We start from the raw sequence: 23209 nt of genomic DNA on the forward strand, positions 1-23209 counted from the left end.
AGGCCAGAGCCAAACGTTCCCACATGACACGAGCGAAGCCGTGTCAAAGTTTCGGTTGACAGTTTGATATCTGTGTCAGGAGTTTCGATCGAAGCCTGACTTAACACTTTTGAGGCAGTCTTTGTTATTTTTGAGTTTGTTTCCTGCATATGATAGCCGTGTAAACTGTTTAACACGGTTCCAAAGGTTATTTTAGGTTTCGAACTTTCACTCAGTATTTTTTTTTTTTTCGGGTTGAACTTTCTGTTGACCGCAACTTACAAGAAAAAGCTGACATGGAACTGATACTTACCGCTGCGTGTTACCGACGCCATCTTGGAGGGAAAAGTGCGCGAAAGGCATTGTGGGAAGGAATGTCTTTTTACTGCGATGCGACAAACATCCGGTAGAAGTAAAATCGCGGCCAGAATTATTAAATGTTCGATCGAAACACTCTGACATGACGAAGTTACTCCGTAAAAAACATGCCTGATATAAAATATATACAACAATCAGTGCTGTTTTCACCGTTGCTAAACGTCAAACTAAGATTGCAGCACTTGTTTCTGTGTTCTTCTAGAGAGATTTCTGGAGCAAATCACTGCCGTCAACCTTTTCTGCTGGTGTGACATCTGACATGATAGGTTACGATCGTAACAGCTTTTAAAAAAACCGTTTTTCACACATTTCGGGAAGAATTTTGTTCTGCTTTTTACATTGATTAAAAAGCTGAATCTCTCCTCTTTCACCCATCTACAAAAAAATGACTCTCAACTTGAAAGATAAAAAACAAAAAATCGTTGTTTGTGGGTCCCCTAAAATGTCCCCACTTCCGGATCAACATTCGGACCTGGATCTTGTAATTATTTTGTATTTTAACCCTTTCAAAGGCCAACATGCACCTTAATGTTGTGCATGTTGTATCTTTGATATACTTTTAAGCTAAGTGAGGCTAAATCAGGAAAAATGTATGATTACAAAACAAAATATCAATGTGCAAATTTGACAGGGGTCTCCCAGAGCACCTTTTGGCACAGCCTCATATATGCTCCACTTCCACATCTTGAGTACTGACCACAGCTTCTTCCCCTGTGATTACCTCTTGGTTGCAATAAATGGAAAAACAGAATAAAGCTCTTTGCATAACATTTGCATAAAGTGTGAAAAACACACTTTCCAAGAATGGTCTTTGTCCTTACATATATATACATGTATTAGTCTTAGAAAAGAGAACCTCAGGTCTGCATTTAGTGATACAAGTACATTGTTAAAGAGAACGGAATGCACTGCTTTCTTTCTTTATTTGGTGTTTAACATAGTTTTCAACCACGAAGGGGACGGGGAATGCACTGCAATACCGATACATTTTTTTTAGCAACAGCCAAGAAAAAATATTGCTTTCAGATGAAAATAATTATATTTCAGAAGAAAAATACTAAATTAAAGGCACAGTAAGCCTCCCGTAAACCATCACAGATACTGTCAGGCTTTTACACACAGTACAAACACCCTTCCATTTGAACGCTCACCAAACGAAAACATCCTAGGTGCCCTCCGTAAAGAGCGAGCAATTTTTATTTTTGCGTGGTTTATCTTACCCCTGAGCCATTGTGAACCCGTGTTATCCAGTTTCCCTTTTTCACAATGTAGTCGTCAGTTAGTAATTTGAATGCGACTCGATGTGAGCTTATCTGCAATAGCACGTTATTATGTACCTCTCACTATGCACGAAACAAACGGCTGTGGTTCACAAGAACTCTAGCGATGGCTTTTGACTGTTCAGAGGAACTGGCGATGCCTATAAACCGTCGTCTGCTACAAGAACCACGACCTTGCATGATCCTGCTTCCGGGCTTTTCTTTTTTCAAACTTTCAAAACTTTGAATTGTACTGATCTTGTCTTGATGAAAAAAGAATGTTTGTGTTACAAGCTGTCAATTTATTATTTAGATTTTAAAAGTTAGGTCTAGCGCCAAAACGCACCACGGTCCAATTGTCTCTGAGCAATCGGCGCAAAATTAATTCTTTAAAAATTGCTCGCTCTTTACGTAGGGCACCTAGGATGTTTTCGTTTGGTGAGCGTTCAAATGGAAGGGTGTTTGTACTGTGTGTAAAAGTCTGACAGTATCTGTGATGGTTTACGGGAGGCTTACTGTGCCTTTGATTAATGAACACTAAACACTAAATAGATGTTTTTTGAATGTATCTCTCTCCAACAGATCTTATAAAGGATCATCTGCTGTGTGGCAAATTCTTCATTGGAAAACACAACACTGCTGACCACACTCTCGTTGTCATATGACTTTGAAGCTAGATTAAAGTTCAGTTTAGTAAATAAGTTGAAGTTTTGGTACAAACAAGCTGTCTCTCATCACAGACACAAAGTCTAAGTGATAGCATGTCACATAAATTTGTCAAATGATACAGAGCAGCACAGACTAGATTTTTTTAAAGCTGTTACTTTGGTCAAGATTCGTTTACTTTGCATTTCAAAGTTCTAGTTCAAAGAAGCTGCCTCTCATCACAGACGAAAGTAAGAAAGCACATTACAGTGTATCAATCTCAGATCACAGGCTTGTAAACTGTTCAGTATTATGGATCTGTGGTAACGGTAGTGACAGCTGCTGTAAGTGTGGTTGCTCTAGTTGCTGCAGCTGCTCTGGAGGTGCTAACTGTGACTGGGCTTTCAGTGGCCCTCCCCCTTCCTGAGTCTCGGGGTGCATGATCTGGTAATGCTTCTTCAAATACTGCTTGCGGGATAGGCCTTTCCCACAGATGTGACACTTAAACGGAGACAAGCTGGGGTTGTGCACAAGCCTGTGACTGTTCAACACTTCTTTGCGACGGAAAAGCTTAAAACAGACATCACACTGGAAAGGCTTTTCCTCCGAGTGGGTGGTGAGGTGGTTTTTCAGGTTGCACTTGTAGGTGAACTTCTTGTCACAGATGCTGCAGGCGAAGGAGCGAGGCTGAAGATGCTGCTTCATGTGCACGTACAGGTACTGCTTCTGCTGGAAGTGTTTGCCGCACACATGGCACACGTAGCTGAGCGTGGCTTCACTCATGCTCAGCGTTGACATGCTGGCCCCAGGATGATGCTTCTTCATGTGCTGGTTGAGGTACAGCTTTCTGGGAAACACCTTGCGACACACCTTACAGCCAAAAGATACGCTGATGGAAGAAGATGAAGTTCCGTCGTTGTGATCTTTCAGGTGAGCTAAGAGATCGTCAACGTGATCGGCAGTCAGTTCGCAGAGATGACATTTGAACATCAGGGCATATTCTGTGGGATGCGTGACACAGATTCCTGCAACTAGGGTCTCGCCACATGTGACACACTGGCGGTTCCGATGGCGTTGGATGGCTTCTTTGTTGACAACACACCCTAATTTTTCCATGCTCTTGAGACGGTTTTCAAAGTATGTACCTCGCTGATGAATTTGTAACATGTGAAGACTAAGAGAACCAAAGGTTTTGTATGATGAAGAACAAGAGTCACAGTCGTAACTTTCATCGCTGTGTTGCTGAACATGACGACGAAGGGAAGTCTTACGTACAAACCCCATTCCACACACCTCACAGAAAAAGGATTTCACCCCCTTGTGAGCTGATAAATGAGCGTTCAATCCCAACCGTGATTTAAACTTAGCACCGCATATATCACAGATGATTGAATCAGAATGGGAGCGCTTCATATGCCGTTTTAAGTATATCTCGTTCTTTAAAGTTAGGTCACAAAGTTTACAGTTGACAGGATTTTCATGTGAGTGCACAAATTCTTTGTGCAGAGAGAGCCCCCTGCTGGCATTGAAAGACTTTGGGCACTGATCACAGTGGTAGAGTTCTTCCCCTTCCATACCCTGTAGGCTGTGCTCTCTCCTCATGTGAACATTTAAATACGTTTCATTTTTGCACAGCTCACCACACACTTCACAGCAGACTGTTATTTCTTCAGGATGGAATCGGTTTAGATGTCGCTGCAAGAATCGTTTGGCATTAAAAGGCTTTGAGCAGAATTCACACTTAATAGCTGATCCTAATTTTGCTTCATCATCAGTGTTTTCAAGGTTCTTTTCTGCTTCACTCCTTTTCGCCAGTTTTGCAATTTTTTGCTTTCGTGAGTTACTAACGGAGTTTTTCTTTTCTTGTTTCCTCTTTACTCCTTTGAGGTTCTGTTCTTGCTTCATCACAGACTTCCTCGCATTCCTCAAACTCTTTCTTTGTCTGGTTTGTTTTACACTCTGAGCAGCTTTTGGGTTTATTGCTCTTTGGTCTCTATTGATCTTTATCTGTTTATGAACATCTGTTTTCTTCGTTCGAACAACATGGTCTGCTTCTTTGCGGCTCACTTTCTTTCCTGATGCCACTGAATTCTTCCCTTCTCTGTGCACACTCCAAGCGTCAGCGATATCTTCGTTAATATCTGTGCTATCGTCATACTGAGCATCGCCCTGAAAACTCACAGTGCAATCAAAGTCTTCTACATCTGACGGTGCCTTTTCTGCCTTTACTCTTGGTTCTAGTTGGCTGTTCTTGACACCCTCAGTATCTGTGTCTTCTTTCTGAGGGTGTCGTAAAGGCATAGGTGCTGCTGAGGTGTTCTCAAAGCCTGCGTGTGCTTGATTTTCAGTCAGTATGCGTACAGTGTCGCAGAGGAGAAAACCATGCGCAAAGCCAAGTATGTACTGAAAAACCCATCTGCATAACTCTGAGCACATTTTTGTCTTTTCTGCATCTGTCACGGTGTGCGGATGTGAATGGGTGTTAGTGTTAGCAATGCTGCTTAAATTAAAATGTTTTGAGCATATACTGCACACCTCCATACCGTTTCAGAAATAGACTTCACTTCTTTGTTCTCAAACTTTGCAGTACACACTGCAGAGAGAAACTGGTGGCTTGTAAATGGTACAAGTGTCATTCACTGATGTTCTCAAACAAACACATGTTGTTCTTCAGTGTAACATGCTGCTCTTCCTGTGCAGTCAGCAAAGAAAACAGTCACAGATGAACCAGCAGGAATCACAAGTCATCGTTCAGCATCTGAAAAAATGAATGAATGAATAAATTACTATATATCACAAAATTGTAGATTTCCTTTCTCTAGTCCTCTTTTGTTGCTTGATGGTTTGTTTGTATTCCTTAGTCTGTTAATTTTTTCTTTCCTAATTTGCTTGTTTGGTTGGTTTTGTTTGTTTCACTTGTTTTCATGCATTAAACTAGAAATTAAGGCATGTCAATTGTCTAAAATACAAGTAATGTGACGCATATGGATTAATTGTCCATAAACAGGGATGTTAGTAGGATTTATTTTTCCATCAAGTCTGAGGACGTTTGAGACAGTCCTTGGCTTTGCCTTTCATCTACCCTGCACACAAAAAGTTTGACAGCTGTGATTAACCTGAGTGATTAGGTTTTCATACATTTTATATTTATTTTGTGGCACAAGGTTCAGCCTTGTCATTTCACCTCTCAGGCAAAGTCTGATGGAACATAGTTGAAGGGACTAAGTCCAAGTTAGATTGGGGGGGATATGGAGATAGCTCCCTCCCCCCCCCTCCCACACTCTTGATATATTTGTCCAAAGAAGGTAAATGTAGCAATATAGGGCCATCAGAGTTAAGAATTTACCACTGTACTCTAGATGCACCCTTTGACTTGATGAAGGGAAGTCTTATGAATCATTTTTAAATTTTATGCGCCAGCGTGTTAGTAAGGCAAAAAAAAAATTGTCTGTTTCTGGTAACATGGCTAAAAAAAAATAGGGTCGGTAGGTCGGGATTTTTTAATTTTTTATTTTTTAATTTTTTTTTTACCCCAAATGTAGACCAATAAAACTAACTTTAAAAATCGCGCAAAGAGACTGGATTCACTATACATAGAGACAAGACACTCAACACATTTACAAATCGTCAGCGGACTTTCGTTTTCACACGTTTTTGTTGTTCATTTTCTCACCCTGTCCTTTACCACCAAAAAAAATTAAAAATTTTTGAGTTTGGAAAAAAAAAGTTCAGGGTCGGCGCCGAAATTTAGGGTCGGTCGGGTGACCAGAAACAGACATTTTTTTTTTGGGGCCTTACCAACATCTGCCCTGAAACAATGCTACTTAATTAAAACTGTGTTGATATCCCTTTTTAGAATGGAAACAGGTTTTCTCAGTGTAGCACTAGCAGAAAGCGTCTATTTCAAATCAAAGTGGGTGCACTTCCTGGTGGTGACTTTTCTGTGTACAAAGAAAAGCACTGGGTGCATTTCCGGTTGTTGTTGTTTTTTTTGTGGTTTTTTTTATCTCCTGGTTCCTGGTGTCATGTCACTTTGCTACACCCTCAAAAAAGAAATTTGTCAAATCAAAAACACTAACACTAGTGACAGAAAAATATATTATATATATGCCAAAGTGCAAAAAAAGATCACATTTTATCCTGGATTAAAGTGAATAAAGTCCAATTAACGGGACATTTGGATTTTTAAAGCTAAAGTTGTGTAACGCTTAAGCAACAATAATATGACCACTTGACCAATGCCCTGCAGTATTGCTTTTCTGAGATATTCCTGATAATTATTCCAACAATGCTTGGTAGCAAAGTACATGTTACTTTTGATCATGTTAGCAACTCAGATTCTTGCCAAAGTGAAACACAACTCAGCCATGGGGCAGTCTCACGTAGGGCAAGAGTGTAATCTGGTTTCTACCTGAAACACTTCCAGGAAATACACTCACTTTGGATCGAGTTCGACCCCTCAGGGACCTAATGTAGGTCTATGGACCCCTTCATGCCGTCTGTTCAGTGTACGCCTTTGGTTACAACTTACATGCTGGGACACTAAAAACTTAAGTTTAACACACTTCGGACTTCCGCACTAATTTCTAAAGTTCTGCAGATTGAGCAACTAGATCTGGTGTTCTTCCCCACTTACCAACTTTCTTCTCAAGGATTCATCGTTGTATGTCACCAAGAAGAGTTGAGATCAAGACGTTTACCTCAATATATAAAGTAGACGAAATATTCCACAAACCGGAAGTGCTCTTCTGCTATCTGCAAACAGATTGAAAGTCATATTGTACTGTTTGAAAATCGAAAGTAAGAACTATTCAATTATATGTTATTGTTTGCCTCACTGGTAGGTGGCATATTGTTTGCCTCACCAGCCAGTAAAAAAAAAACCGACACAGATATTTCCAAACATTTATTGTTCAGAGGAGGTTAAATGGAACAAAATAAAATGTTTCACTGCTTATGAATCGGTGCATGTTCTTTGCTACCAGTGAAGCGCATAGTTATATATTGTTTGTGTGTGGGTTGGTGTGTGTGTGTGTGTGTGTTTGAGCATTCTTTTCTGCCTTCATGTTGGTTGTATATGTGTGTTTTTAAAAATAACAACCAAGAGCAGGACAAACAAGTTGCTATAACATACAGTCATTCTGCAAATATACCTTACAGGCTTCAAGGAATTGATCAAAATCGTCACAAAAAGGACAGTGCTTGTCACTCTTAGATTCTATAGACTGATTGCTTCTTATAGAGTTATGAGACACAATGTTTTGAACAACATACAGTTATAATAATAATAATAACTGGACATTTAAGTGCCTAACCTATGGCTCTAGGCCCTTAATGTACAACCTACATAAAACAATTATAACCATACGGACAAAAATCACCACATGTACTGTTCAGTTGTACAGTTGAAGTTCATATTTCATTGCACTCACACACAAACACACACACACACACATTCACATACACCCACACACAAACAAATACATACAAAAAATTCAAACCCACAGCTTTGTGCAGGGATTAGCCATGGTCAACAAGTGGTGCTCATTTTGTTTGAATCTTTCTCAAGTCAATGATGAATTGAAAGCCCTAAAAATACATGTATGCAAGTAAATAAAAATCTCTTTTAGGATGAGAGGTGAGGCACACACCAAAACACAATGGTCACTGTATTTACTGTCAAGTGATTGAAGCTGTTCTTGTTTTGAGGGGGGGGGGGGGGATTAAAACACACACACACTATCACACATTAACAACTGCAACCACAAGGTGTAACACAAATTTGAGTTTGCAAACATTGAGAAAAGTTGCATCCGATCTTTGTTGTGGCAGTTTAAACAATTATACGTCCCACCCCCATGCATGCAATGTGTGGTAAGGGAAAATTATAGGGTAAACTGCAGTAAAAAGACGAATCATTCTGGTGGAATTTCCAATTCTATATTTAGCTTCCTACTTTTTATTTGCAGTGCTGGAAGTGCCATGTTGTCATGAGTAGAACTCGGTCGCTCGCAGTTTGTGTCATTCATGGTCAAACCTGTGTCATTTGACATTTACTAGGTCATGTTCTTTCAGAAACAAAAAAAGCGAGAACTACAAAGTTTCTTCAGGTTCTTCGTTTCATTGTTTTCTGCGCATGCGTCAAAATGGCGGCAACTTTTTAGCTCTCTCAAAATCTTAGGAAAATTTGGCTGCCAACAACTATTTTTCTGTATTTTGGTTGTAGTATTCGGCTCACAATGGAGCCTGAAGTGTTGGGCGATACTTTCACCCGCATTTAGAGACGTTTCATGCAGTTTTTGGGCTGTGACTGAAGTTTGAACCGGCGAACCGGTCTGCACAGTGTTCACTACTACTACTAGCTTGGATAAAAACTTCGTTTCTACTAACCCTGCAGTAACTAACAGTAATACCTAGTGCACTTGAGAAGGGTGAGTAAACTATTACTCTTACTATTAGCCATTACACCGAATTTTCCCAACCGCGAGAAATGGGTTCACGGCCTCAGGCAACCGGGAAAGTCGGTACAAGAAAATCGTCCGCGAGCGCTGCGGCTAAAACGAAAGGAAAAGTAACCACACTGGCCGCCTCCCAGCTGAAAAAGTACCACACGATGTACTATAGTATACTATAGTAAACTATAGTAAATGTACCCTGTACTATAGTAAACTATAGTAAATGTACCATGTACTCTAGTACATATTGTAGTACATGGTACTTTGTACTATAGTACTGTGTAGTAAATGTACCCTGTACTATAGTACTTTGTGGTACAGTAGAGTACTTTGTACTTTGTACTATGGTACTTTTTAGTGAATGTACCATGTACTACAGTAGTACTATAGTACATAGTACTCTGTACTATGGTACTTTTTATTGAATGTACCCTGTACTACAGTAGTACTATAGTACCTAGTACTTTGTACTATGGTACTTTTTTGTGAATGTACCCTGTACTACAGTAGTACTATAGTACGAAGTACTTTGTACTATGGTACACTGTGGTACTTTGTACTATGGTATTTTGTACTATAGTACAACAGTACATAGTACTGCGGTACAGTATAGTAGTAATAGTATACATGCATTTTGTGTTTTTATTTTTATTGTTTTATTAATATAACTTATCAGCTAAGCATAACAATTTTGTTGTTGAAATTAAGTTGATTAAAAAACATTGTTTTTAAAATTGTGTTTGATATCACCAGTAATTGTGCATGTAAACGTGTTGTGTGTGTTTTTACAAGGTAGTCGTACATATAAGATTTATTATGTTTTGTGCGTGCGTGTGTGTGAATTAAGCCGTTTGTTGGAGATGACATGAGATATTTTCAAACTTGTTAACTGTGCATTTGCAAAATACACGTAGGAATACTTTGTGCTCACACACACACACACCACACACACACACACACAGTCACACTGACACACGCTCGCACGTGCACACACACAAACACGTGGGTACGCACATATTCACTTAGGAGAAAGGACTTTTGTAACGTAAGATGTACATAAATTGTATAGTTAGTTTTTTGTAAACAGTTAGCATCAAATGTGAAATTAATATTTCATTAACGTTACCTTGGAACGCTTCTCACAAAAAAGTTTTCAAAAGAGAATTTAACAATTGCTTTAAAAGTTAAAGGATAAGGTTACGATAAGGATAAGATTTTATATAGTCCTGTGAGGTTGCCCTCATGGAAATTCGGGCTGCTTTCTCCATGGGGAAAGCGAGCTGCCATACAGTATACGGCGATACCCACACATTTTGTTTCCTGCATGCGTGTATTCATGTTTCCGAGCCCTGACACTTTCGCTGTGAACTTGGGTTCTTTATCGTGTGCATGCGGCCACCGAGGAGAGTCTGCACGATGTTGACTCTGGGAAATAAATCCCTCGCCGAACGTGGGGATCGAACCTACGCCGATTGCGACAACTGGTTTTGAAGACAGCGCCGCTACCGACTGAGCTATTTCCCGCCCGCCCGAAACGCTTAGTAAAATGGTCTGCAGTGAAATTTTGAAACAATACCTTTTTGAGTCACTTGGCCGTCCGGCCGGCCGTCCGTAGACACCACCTTAACGTTGGACTTTTCTCGGAAACTATCAAAGCGATCGGGCTCATATTTTGTTTAGTCGTGACCTCCAATGACCTCTACACTTTAACGATGGTTTCGTTGACCTTTGACCTTTTTCAAGGTCACAGGTCAGCGTCAAAGGAAAAATTAGACATTTTATATCTTTGACAAAGTTCATCGGATGTGATTGAAACTTTGTAGGATTATTCTTTACATCAAAGTATTTACATCTGTAGCCTTTTACGAACGTTATGAGAAAAACAAGGGAGATAACTAGCCTTTTCTGTTCGGCAACACACAACTTAACGTTGGGCTTTTCTCGGAAACTATAAAAGTGACCGGGCTCAAATTTTATGTGAACGTGACTCATTGTGTTGTGAATAGCAATTTCTTCCTGTCCATCTGATGCCTCATATAATATTCAGAACTGCGAAAGTGACTCGATCGAGCGTTTGCTCTTCTTGTTTATGTTAAATTTAACGTTTGCCAAAATAATTCTTCATGTAGGATCAAGTGCAAAGTTCTTGGTTTGACCTGAAGTTGACTGAAGTTTGCTGTGTGTACAATATTGTTTCATTTTAAATAATTTGAGAGAGAGAGAGAGAAAGAGAGAGAGAGAGAGAGAGAGAGAGAGAGAGAGAGAGAGAGACAGAGAGAGACAGAGAGAGACAGAGACAGAGAGAGCGTTGTGGCATACAAGCATTACAAACAAGTTTTTTCACCCATGCAGAGAGGCTCCCCTATTCTAATCACATCATATACACGGAGATTCACACACACACACACACACACACACACACACACACACACACACACACACACACACACACACACACACACACTATGAGATTTAAAAAAAAAAGTTATAGAATATGTACACATCGAATGCTTAACAGAGAGAGAGAGAGAGAGAGAGAGAGAGAGAGAGAGAGAGAGAGAGAGAGAGAGAGAGAGAGAGAGAGAGAGAGAGAGAGAGAGAGAGAGAGAGAGAGAGAGAGAGAGAGAGAGAGAGAGAGAGAGAGAGAGAGAGAGGGAGAGAGAGGGAGGGAGAGAGAGAGAGGATATTATTACGTCAGGATAAAGGTTTTAGGCTTAGCCTCATCTTCCAACCTGTCCTTGCAGGGCCGGACTACCGGGGGGGGGGGGGGGTTATGGGGGTTGCGCAACCCCCCCCCCCCCCCCTAGCCTAAACATGTACCTCACTTATTTAAAACATTTTTTATTATTGTTTATTTTATGCCGTTTCATGCAAGGAGCGACCATTTTCCTATCTCAGAATATGACCTACCCATCAGCTTCAGGGGGCACATCCTCCTGGACCACCGCTGGCAACCCCCCCCCCCCCCCCCCTCTCTCCTCTTTGCCTAGTCCACCCTGCCTTGGAACATATACAGAGAATAATTGTAAACGTAAGCAAAAGACTGCACACACACACACACGCACGCACACGCACATGCCGCACTCATGCCCACACGCATGCACACACACAAACCGCTGACATTCGCTTACCGAAACACACACACACACACACACACACACACACACACACACACACACACACACACACACACACACACACACACACACACATATATATACCCCCACATCCCCCCACACACACATCCCCCATACACACACATACTGCGTAAACTCACACACCGTCACACACACACACACACACACACACACACACACACACACACACTTGTGTGCGTTGCTTATCCATGCACATGCTAAAATGAACAGAGCAGTACCTAAAAGGAACTGTAACTCATACAATTGAATAGCTAGTAAAAACATTTAAGTTTTGGTTGAGTATATATATACATAAAATATTGGACTATCAAAGTCATCAAACACAAGACCAAACAAAAACAAAAACAAACTGAGCCGGCTACTTTCGATACGAAGAAAGGGTTAGCATGCGAGAGTTATGTCCCTTTAAAATCGAAGAGGAGACCACTCCGAAGTAAATCAAGGGACAGCACTAGTAACTGATTTTCAACGAACGAACTTCAACTCACAAGAAAGAGTTTGCACCAGGGAGATTGGAAAAAAGCGGGCTACAACATCACGAAAGGAACCCACCAAGAGAGTTTAACCATAATTCAGAGAGCAGAAGACGGATCTGGACTGAGAAGTAAGCCTTCAAGAGTTTTCCACGTAATCGTATCTAGATTCGCTCAGGAGTTATCGAATGATTTGCAAAGTTCTGTAACTGCCAAGTCATCGACTATCGAGTGAGGAGTACGTATAATTATTCTTTACAGCTCCCACAACTCTTTTTCACTATCACTGTCACTACCCGTATCCGACTATTTTTGAGATTTGCAAAGTTTATACCATTGTGAGAATCTGAATCTGATACAATTACAGTGACCATTGGGCCGTCTGGTTGGTTTTTTATATTTAGTCAAGTTTTGACTAAATATTTTAACATCGAGGGGGAATCGAAACGAGGGTCGTGGTGTATGTGCGTGTGTCTGTGTGTGTGTCTGTGTGTCTGTGTGTGTGTGTAGAGCGATTCAGACTAAACTACTGGACCGATCTTTATGAAATTTGACATGAGAGTTCCTGGGTATGAAATCCCCGAACGTTTTTTTCATTTTTTTGATAAATGTCTTTGATGACGTCATATCCGGCTTTTCGTGAAAGTTGAGGCGGCACTGTCACGCCCTCATTTTTCAACCAAATTGGTTCAAATTTTGGTCAAGTAATCTTCGACGAAGCCCGGGGTTCGGTATTGCATTTCAGCTTGGTGGCTTAAAAAGTAATTAATGACTTTGGTCATTAAAAATCTGAAAATTGTAAAAAAAAATAAAAATTTATAAAACGATCCAAATTTACGTTTATCTTATTCTCCATCATTTGCTGATTCCAAAAACATGTAAATATGTTATATTCGGATTAAAAACAAGCTCTGAAAATTAAATATATAAAAATTATTATCAAAATTAAATTGTCCAAATCAATTTAAAAACACTTTCATCTTATTCCTTGTCGGTTCCTGATTCCAAAAACATATAGATATGATATGTTTGGATTAAAAACACGCTCAGAAAGTTAAAACAAAGAGAGGTACAGAAAAGCGTGCTATCCTTCTTAGCGCAACTACTACCCCGCTCTTCTTGTCAATTTCACTGCCTTTGCCATGAGCGGTGGCCTGACGATGCTACGAGTAAAATGGCATTGCGTTTCATTCTGTGAGTTCGACAGCTACTTGACTAAATATTGTATTTTCGCCATACGCGACTTGTTTCTCTTTGAGTTTGAGTTTGATGTTTTTACTTTGAGTTTTACTTGTTTGTTGATTCTATCTGGATCTGGCTGCCCCACGTATAGCGGTGTTCGTGGGGAGTACGTGACAGAAGCGGACTATTTCGTTAACTGTTTACTTGTAAATTCCCATTTTGAAAACATGTATACGTGACTTTTTCAGATTAAAAATCTGTCGGCAATGTGGAAAAGAGGTTGAACTGGTAACAAGAACAGTGAGCTGGTTGATCAACTTGATGGCATGGCTGTACCAAATCATTCAATTGGAACGGAACCGACAAAAACACCAATGTTTCCATTCTTCTTTGTGCTGAAAGTTTACACTGACAGGGACAAGTAAGTGACATTTTAAACTCTTGTCTTAAAGTCATATGTACTCAATGACTATACACGCTAATTGCTTTACCAACAGCTGGAGACATGCTAAATTAAGTTCCCTGCAAGATATTGTGGTCTAGGACCCCTTAAATGTTGAGATATTTGAATTTTTATTTTGATCTAGATCGTCCTATTTATAGATTTGCCAACAGAGGGAACGTTGACGCAAGGGAAATAACTCCGTGTCTTTGTTGACATCCTCACTTTTTCAGAGGCTAGAACAATCTGTAATGCATGTATATGGTCCGCGCATGGCGACATATCGTCATTACATGGTCTTATGGTGCGTTTGACATCGATTATGGGCAAACTATAAAAACTATAACACACACACACACACACACACACACACACACACTGACACACACACACACTGACACACACACACACTGACACACACACACATATTTAAACATCAAGTTTTTCTGTTCACTTTCAGTGATGGACGGCCTATCTGGTGGCCTGTAATTATTCCAGTGTCTTGGGGGCACAAGAGGCAAAACTGTTTGATGTTACTTTTTGTGTTTTTATTTCTGCATGCTTTATTTGGATTACTAGAAAACCTCTTTTTATTCCTTTGTGCAAATCTATTTGACCTTTATTCTTTTACTTTTAGTGAAAAACAAAACTGCCTGAGTTGGTGGGGAAGCTTCTGGACTCCAGGTAAAAAAAAACAGTCGGCAGGGTGATGACAGATGGCTGTACCAATGAGTCATTCAGATAGAAAAGGAAGCAGACACCAAGGATTCCATTCTCTGTGCTGAAATTGTGAAAAGTTGTACTCTTTAACCAGTAAGTAAATTATTAACAACAAATTATAAAATTTCATTTCAAATTTAATGTAATTTGCAATACGGTACTAGCATTAGCTGAATTTGGTATTTATGATCCACTTTTGTGTAATGTTTGCAACACACACACATACATTCAAATATAAACTGCGTCTGAATCAGTGATGGACATTTCTTGTTTGATTCACTGTCTTGGAGTTTGATCAAATTTTCAAACAAATTTTGCTTTTCTTGGGTGTGTGTTTGTTTTTGTTTAGCCCTTAATTATGATGCACAGACAGACACACACACTTAAAGACACACTCACTTTTAGGACCTTGCTTTTTTCATATTTTCTGTGAATAACCTTTGTGAATCATCAATCAACGGCCTTTTTAAGACACCCAGGGGTCCTTTTTAAGGCCTATTTTTCTCAGATATTTTGAGGTCTAACAAGGGGAGTTCCACTGTATGAGCAAGCCTTAGTTCTATGTTTAAGTATAACAATGGGTGAAGTGCATCTGACTTTATATTTGTCATATCATTTTAAAAGCCCCTAAAAAGTTTTGTTGATCATCATTATAAAAATACAGTCATGAAATTTCTGGCTGGATACTCAGTCCTCTCTTGTGTTACAGATGCTGTGAAGCGACAGGAGGTGCTCCTTCAGCAGATAAGGACAACAACAAAGAGTTTTGTATCACTTTATGGAACTTGTTATATCTTTCAGGGTCCTAAATGGAGGGTTTCACTGGAGCAGTGACTGTTGGACAACAAGTGCAGGGTGTGTTTGGACCTCCTGGATCAACATGTGTGCAGAACTGCTTAGGGCTTGAACTTCATGGGTGTGTGTAGGAAATTTCATATTAGATTTTGATATTAACATATTCCTGTGGTGCTATATAATTTAAATTATATGAGTAAATGAATATGTCTGTATGAATGTACGTATTTGCTGTGTCATTGTGGCATAGATATATAGACCAATAGCAATAACAAGACATACATGCTGTGAATATATGCTTTTATGCTCTCCTTGTACAAATCTGAATTAACTGAAATTTTTCTTAATGGCCAAGCACAGCCAGCTCTTTTCGACCTTTACATAGGGCCACAGTCAGAGATTGTAGAGTACACAGAGACCATTCATACTTCTTTGCGCTAAGGTAGGACTGCAGGTTATGTTTTTATCACGGCTTTGTCAACATACTGTCATTTCTGTCCGGCTGACAGTGCTGCAAACATTCATTGGATTGAAAATGTGTTTGTTATTGTTTGTGAACATCCTTTTTTAAAAGACCTGGAAAAAAGCCCCAGAACAGATTATATAATACATAATAATATGTAATTGAATTTAAATTTTCTTTTCAAATCAGTGTCTTTTTACTCCCGCAGTGGGGCACTGCGGTTATGAAATTAAAGGCCCCTCCTGTTTTTGGAACCGCAGGAGCTTTCTAGTTTGCTGTTAGGTAGATTTTTGGTTCCTCTTTCCTGTCATGCTCTCTTTTTCTTCATGAATTCTTTTCCTTTTTCTGCCTTCTTGCTCATTCACCTGTATTTTTTCCAAAAATCTCTTCTCTTGCCGCTTGTCTCGCGATTCATGTATAGTTTAATCTGTTAGTGTTCTGATGTAAGTCCAGCAGTAGATAGGTTAAGCCTATTTTAACATACTGGAAACTGGTAATCTTCCAGTAGGTATTAATTTAGTTTTACTAAAGCCTGCTGGGACACAAGTAATGGGTTAGTGCATTTGTAAACAGGAATCGCTTGACAAGTGGCCCCCTTCATCCCCCCCTTCCTCGTCCTGATATGGCTCTGCGTAGTCGGCTGGACGTTAAGCAACAAATAAACAAACAAACAAGTGTCTTTTTACAAACTAGCCTTTGTTATTTTTGTGAGTTTAAGTCAGATATCAACACATACTGAATGCATAGTTCAGTCTTAGAGTGGGAGAATGTTTGAGGCATAAATTGCTTTTGACAACAACAAAAGTTCCCGGTTGAATCGAGAAGCTCCCCCAAAATAATTTTATTACACATGCCTAAAGCCAGCATAGTGCAAGCAGATTTATTTGTGTATGTGCTTGTATGTACAAAGACAGATAATTTGTACAAGTGTTGGCTCTTCATTTTTGAGTCACTTGAGAAAAAGTGACTCTATGTAATCGGTCAGTGTTAGTCTGTCCGGCCGTCCGGCCGGCCGTCCGTCCGGCCGGCCGTCCGTAGACACCACCTTAACGTTGGACTTTTCTCGGAAACTATCAAAGCGATCGGGCTCATATTTTGTTTAGTCGTGACCTCCAATGACCTCTACACTTTAACGATGGTTTCGTTGACCTTTGACCTTTTTCAAGGTCACAGGTCAGCGTCAAAGGAAAAATTAGACATTTTATATCTTTGACAAAGTTCATCGGATGTGATTGAAACTTTGTAGGATTATTCTTTACATCAAAGTATTTACATCTGTAGCCTTTTACGAACGTTATCAGAAAAACAAGGGAGATAACTAGCCTTTTCTGTTCGGCAACACACAACTTAACGTTGGGCTTTTCTCGGAAACTATAAAAGTGACCGGGCTCAAATTTTATGTGAACGTGACTCATTGTGTTGTGAATAGCAATTTCTTCCTGTCCATCTGATGCCTCATATAATATTCAGAACTGCGAAAGTGACTCGATCGAGCGTTTGCTCTTCTTGTTAATTATTTTTTCAGGATCCTTGGGGGGTTCCACTATATCTGTGACTTTAGGACAACATATCGAGTTCTGGTGGTTTTTTGACCTAATGGATCAACATATGTGCAGACCTGCTGAGTGCTTGAGGTAAATTGGTGCATTTAGGTATATATTGTTTTGCCTACCTGAGAGATACCACCCATGTGTCATGATGTGATAAATGAACCATCTCTTCACAGGCGTGTCTATCATGTAAATGAGGTTGGTTCAAACAACATGTCTGTCAGGGATGTCATTTTCCATTGCTTATGCAAAATCTCCGAGACAAACTTCATTCTCAAAACACTCGCGAGAAAATGGCAAGCCCAAACGTGTTACGAGAATGACTTTGCATCTGTGACTTTGTAATCATGAGCAGTGGAATATATAAGGTCCCTGCCAGACCAGCTTGCCATGACCTCAATGATATGCCCATATGTGCGTGTATGGTTTAGTTACTACATGGGTTATCTCTCCGGTACATAGGAATTGAAAACAGAATACTTCATGGCTTGCTGTGTGGCACCAGATTTACACTTACTGCTTTTCAAATATTGAAATATTCACGACGGGCGCATTGTACACGCAAGCACAAGACCAAGTGCGCACGGAAAAGATCCTGTAAACCATGTGGGAGTTCGGTGGGTTATAGAAACACGAAAGTACCCAGCATGCCTCCCCCGAAATTGGCATATGCTGCCTGAATGGCGGCCATACACGTAAAAATCCACATGAGTGAACGTGGGAGTCTTAAGCCCATGAACGAAGAAACAGAAGAAGAAAAAATATTCACTTTTACTTGTGTAAACCCAGTAACACACAGTAGACTATGTAGTGTTCTCTATTTGTATCATTGAAACGCTTCTGTCCCGTCAATCACACTTTAAATTGCCTTATATTTTGGATGACATATGCCACCCCTTTGGTATTCCACTGATAATAGTTTAATGTTTTAGCTAAATAGTTTCAGCTAATCGCTATGGAGTATGCAAACACTGGAATTATATGCGATGAAACACTCAAGCTGCTTTCTCTTGCTTATAGCTGAGAGCAGCACTGTAGCTCAGTGACTGTCGGGTGGAGGATCCAATTCTGCCTGTTTCCGACATAATGGATCAACATGAGTGCAGACCTGCTGAGCGCCTTATCTTCTTGGGTGTGTATAGATGTATATACATTAAAGGCACAGTAAGCCTCCCGTAAACCATCACAGAGCTCCCCGAGTGTCTTTTCAAAGAATTTATTTTCGTGGACTTGGTCCTCTACAACAATGGCGCCTCGTTTTGGTGCTGGACGGCTGTTATGAATATTCAATACCGGAAATCACGCCCGGACAGTAAGCCTCCCGTAAACCATCACAGATACTGTCAGGCTTTTACACACAGTACAAACACCCTTCCATTTGAACGCTCACCAAACGGGAATATCCTAGGTGCCCTACGTAAAGAGCGAGCAATTTTTAAAGAATTAATTTTGCCGATTGAACTCAGGTCAAAAATGAGTTACTTCCCTTCGGGTCTCATTCTATCGATGTAAACTGGCGATAGCCGTGGATCGATGATTATCAGAATGTTTTTGGACCGTGGTGCGTTTTTGCGCTAGACCTAACTTTTAAAATCTAAATAATAAATTGACAGCTTGTCACACAAACATTCTTTAATCATAAAAGAATTCTTTTTTTATCAAGATAAGATCAGTACAATTCGAAGTTGTGAAAGTTTGAAAAAAGAAAAGCCCGGAAGCAGGGTCACGCAAGGGTCGTAGCAGACGGCGGTTTATGCATATACATGTATCACCGTTCCTCTCAACAGTCAAAAACCATCGCTAGAGTTTTTGTGAACCACAGCCGTTTGTTTCGTGCATAAAAACGTGCTATTGTAGATAAGCTCACATGGAGTCGCATTCAAATGACTAACTGACGACTACATTGTGAAACAAGAAGGGCAAAGCCCATACGACTCACATGCTTGACCTTGCCCTTTACATGACCTTGACGTCAAATAACTAAACCTAGCAATGACATCATACACTAAGAACTGCTTTACACATTTTTCCTACCAAAATACATGTGACCTTGACCCAAGGTCAAGGTCATCCAAGGTCATGCAACACAAAGCTGTTAATTCAAGACATAGGAAGTACAATGGTGCTTATTGGCTCTTTCTACCATGAGATATGGTCACTTTTAGTGGTTCACTACCTTATTTTGGTCACATTTCATAAGGGTCAAAGTGACCTTGACCTTGATCATATGTGACCAAATGTGTCTCATGATAAAAGCATAACATGTGCCCCAAATAACTTTTAAGTTTGAAACAGTTATCTTCCATAGTTCAGGGTCAAGGTCACTTCAAAATATGTATACAATCCAACTTTGAAGAGCTCCTGTGACCTTGACCTTGAAGCAAGGTAAACCAAACTGGTATCAAAAGATGTGGTTTACTTTGCCCTATATATCATATATAGGTGAGGTATTCAATCTCAAAAACTTCAGAGAAAATGGGAAAAATGAGAAAAATAGCTGTTTTTTAGACAACATTTATGGCCCCTGCGACCTTGACCTTGAAGCAAGGTCAAGATGCTATGTATGTTTTTTGGGGCCTTGTCATCATACACCATCTTGCCAAATTTGGTACTAATAAACTGAATAGTGTCCAAGAAATATCCAACGTTAAAGTTTTCCGGACGTCCGGACGGACGACTCGGGTGAGTACATAGACTCACTTTTGCTTCGCATGTGAGTCAAAAAGGGAAACTGGATCAGACTGGTTCACGATGGCTCAGGGGTAAGATAAACCACGCAAAAATAAATTATTTGAAAATAGTTCGCTCTTTATGGAGGGCACCTAGGATGTTCTCAATCGGTGAGTGTTTAAATGAAAGGGTGTTTGTACTGTAGTCTGTGTGTAAAAGCCTGACCGTATCTGTGATGGTTTACGGGAGGCTTACTGTGCCTTCATTTTAACATACTGGAAACTGGTAATCTTCCAGTAGGTATTAATTTAGTTTTACTAAAGCCTGCTGGGACACAAGTAATGGGTTAGTGCATTTGTAAACAGGAATCGCTTGACAAGTGGCCCCCTTCATCCCCCCCTTCCTCGTCCTGATATGGCTCTGCGTAGTCGGCTGGACGTTAAGCAACAAATAAACAAACAGACAAACTGTGCCTTCAATTGTATTCATAAATTCACACACACACACACACACACACACACACACACACACACACACACACACACACACACATACTGACAAAGACATTCATGCCTGCACACACGCAAGCACAATCATACACGCACCCGCACGTTTCAAACCCCCACCACCGTCTCAGTCGGTGCAGCTGTTTCGGAGCCTTTAGTCATCATGATACACACAGAGACGGACACAACTTTTAAAAGTTAGATATATATGCACTAAAAGCCACGGCACTTTAAGTTAGGTTTCATTATCATTCTCTTAAAGTTTGGCCCTCTTTGCTTCAGTCTGCATGCTTTCTCAGTCATACTGCTGTGTCATTGCAGGTTTCATTCCATGCTCTGGTGTGGGTGTCATAAGCAAGAGAGCCTCCTGTTCACTTCCAGCAGATGACTGCATGGTGAAGGACCTTGATACCACTTACAGACGTCAAAGCAGCTAGCTAGATGCCATTGGAGAACAACCAAAACTATTCAGCGGGTGCCATCGGCGAACATGAATACAAGTTACAGAACAGGAAAGCAGATATCACTGGCAAAGGGAACCGGACAGCAGCTACAATAAACTTAATCAGATGCCTGTAGCAAATAATCTGGACACCAATCACAAATCAAACAGATGTGGAGGACAGAGAACATTTCATGTGATTATTGCCACATATATAACCCTGTTTTGAAAAAAAGGGACATAACGCCACACTATATACTTTCTGGTTGCATGCTGAAAACTCTCCATTGGACATTTAGTGAATTTTGACTCACCAGGTCAGGAGAATGTCACTGATGGGGAGCATAATTAGGCTGACTTACAATGGGTAGACAGAATTGAACATTGTTGTTTTCTTGGATGGTTTTCGGGATAGACTTTACAAAGTTAACATACTGCTATGGTTTGATCAATTTCAAACATGACCACATTTGGCATTTTTTCAAAACCACATTTTTGACAAATATCAAGGATGTGTTGCGAAAGCATGTGTTCTTATTTTTCTGAAATGTTTTGAAAGCTAGATTTTTGATACTTTACAGGCTATTGAAGTTGGATGACCTGTAGATGTGACCCATGTAAAATTGACCCTCATAAACTTTTAAGTTCACAGAAAATAATAATAATAACAGAGAAATGGTATTATTTTGAATGTGTTTGAAGCAAGATCGTTGTAACTCAATAACCCCCCGCGGGTTAGGGGGAAGAATCTACCCGATGCTCCCCAGCATGTCGTAAGAGGCGACTAACGGATTCTGTTTCTCCTTTTACCCTTGTTAAAGGCATATGTACGCGCTCCCGTGTTTACAAAGTGTAGTTTGCCCATAATCGATGTCAAACGCACCATAAGACCATGTAATGACGATATGTCGCCATGCGCGGACCATATACATGCATTACAGCTTGTTCTAGCCTCTGAAAAAGTGAGGATGTCAACAAAGACGCGGAGTTATTTCCCTTGCGTCAACGTTCCCTCTGTTGGCAAATCTATAAATAGGACGATCTAGATCAAAATAAAAATTCAAATATCTCAACATTTAAGGGGTCCTAGACCACAATATCTTGCAGGGAACTTAATTTAGCATGTCTCCAGCTGTTGGTAAAGCAATTAGCGTGTATAGTCATCGAGTACATATGGTTTTAAGTGTTTCTTGTATAGAATATAGTCAATTTTTGTAAAGATTTTAGTCAAGCAGTATGTAAGAAATGTTAAGTCCTTTGTACTGGAAACTTGCATTCTCCCAGTAAGGTCATATATTGTACTACGTTGCAAGCCCCTAGAGCAAATTTTTGATTAGTGCTTTTGTGAACAAGAAACAATTGACAAGTGGCTCTATCCCATCTCCCCCCTTTCCCCATCGCGATATAACCTTGAATGGTTGAAAACGACGTTAAACACCAAATAAAGAAAGAAAGTAACTCAATAACTTTATCTGTGTAAGGTCACACACATACAGGGTTAGATGACATCAAGTCAGCTTGATAGTTTGCATTATTCAAGTTCAGATTGGGGTAGAGTTCCGGTCAATAATAGGGACAATCATTGTCTCCTTTGATTGTTCACAGAGTTTTCATGTACTGATGTAGGCATGGTCACTTTCAAAGCTAATCATAGAAATTTAAGGGCAGGCACTGGTGTTAAAAGTGATTTTTTTTGTTTCATAAGTGTTGGGTCAAAAATTGTTGCACAATTAAAGAACTCAGTCCATCTCCTGAGAAAATGAAAAAAAAAATTTTTTTGGATCAGCGGTTGCCTTGGTAGCAATCCAAGATGGCCACCAAACTGCCACTTTTTAAAACCCTAAGGCTTTTACAAAACCGAAAGGAATTTTGTTTTGGTGCTTGTTATTTATACATTAGCACAATACCCAACTTTTGTTAGAGGCTTTTTTTGAAATCTACAGTCATTCAAAAGATATCAGTGATAAAAATGAGTGACCTTGAATTTTATGAAAAACCGCCCCCAAAAATGGTATAACTTCTCACGGAAAAAAAAATTCAACAAAACGCTCTAACAAAATCTGCGAAATAACGCACTCGAGATGTATGCAAA

General features: G+C 39.9%; 1 protein-coding gene and 1 long non-coding RNA gene across 4 annotated transcripts; one reads left to right on the forward strand and one right to left on the reverse strand.

Moving 5' to 3' along the window:
* Window positions 1–1040: 1040 nt before the first annotated feature.
* On the reverse strand, window positions 1041–7021 carry LOC138961502 (zinc finger protein 431-like). Its single transcript, XM_070333156.1, has 2 exons — window positions 6898–7021; window positions 1041–5019 (listed from the first exon to the last, which is right to left on the reverse strand). The coding sequence occupies exon 2, from the start codon at window positions 4800–4802 to the stop codon at window positions 2547–2549; it is 2256 nt and encodes a 751-aa protein (XP_070189257.1). The 5' UTR covers window positions 4803–5019; window positions 6898–7021; the 3' UTR covers window positions 1041–2546.
* A 6769-nt stretch (window positions 7022–13790) lies between these two features.
* Window positions 13791–22301, forward strand: LOC138961505 (uncharacterized). Of its 3 annotated transcripts, none has more exons than XR_011454208.1 (6): window positions 13791–13950; window positions 14609–14784; window positions 15401–15607; window positions 17475–17583; window positions 18520–18631; window positions 20997–22301. It is a non-coding gene; the product is annotated as an uncharacterized lncRNA (long non-coding RNA). The 3 variants fall into 3 exon arrangements; XR_011454207.1 differs by having other exon boundaries at window positions 13796–13950; window positions 14432–14784; window positions 15493–15607; XR_011454206.1 differs by having other exon boundaries at window positions 13799–13950; window positions 15493–15607.
* The last annotated feature ends 908 nt before the right edge of the window (window positions 22302–23209 follow it).

This window comes from Littorina saxatilis, linkage group LG3 (genome assembly GCF_037325665.1).
Source record: "Littorina saxatilis isolate snail1 linkage group LG3, US_GU_Lsax_2.0, whole genome shotgun sequence".
In the NCBI taxonomy this organism is placed as follows: Eukaryota; Metazoa; Mollusca; class Gastropoda; order Littorinimorpha; family Littorinidae; genus Littorina; species Littorina saxatilis.

What these genes read in the sequence shown, in the direction of transcription:
- LOC138961502 (XM_070333156.1), bottom strand. Translation starts at nt 4,802, where the DNA reads ATGGAGGTGTGCAGTATATGCTCAAAACATTTTAATTTAAGCAGCATT.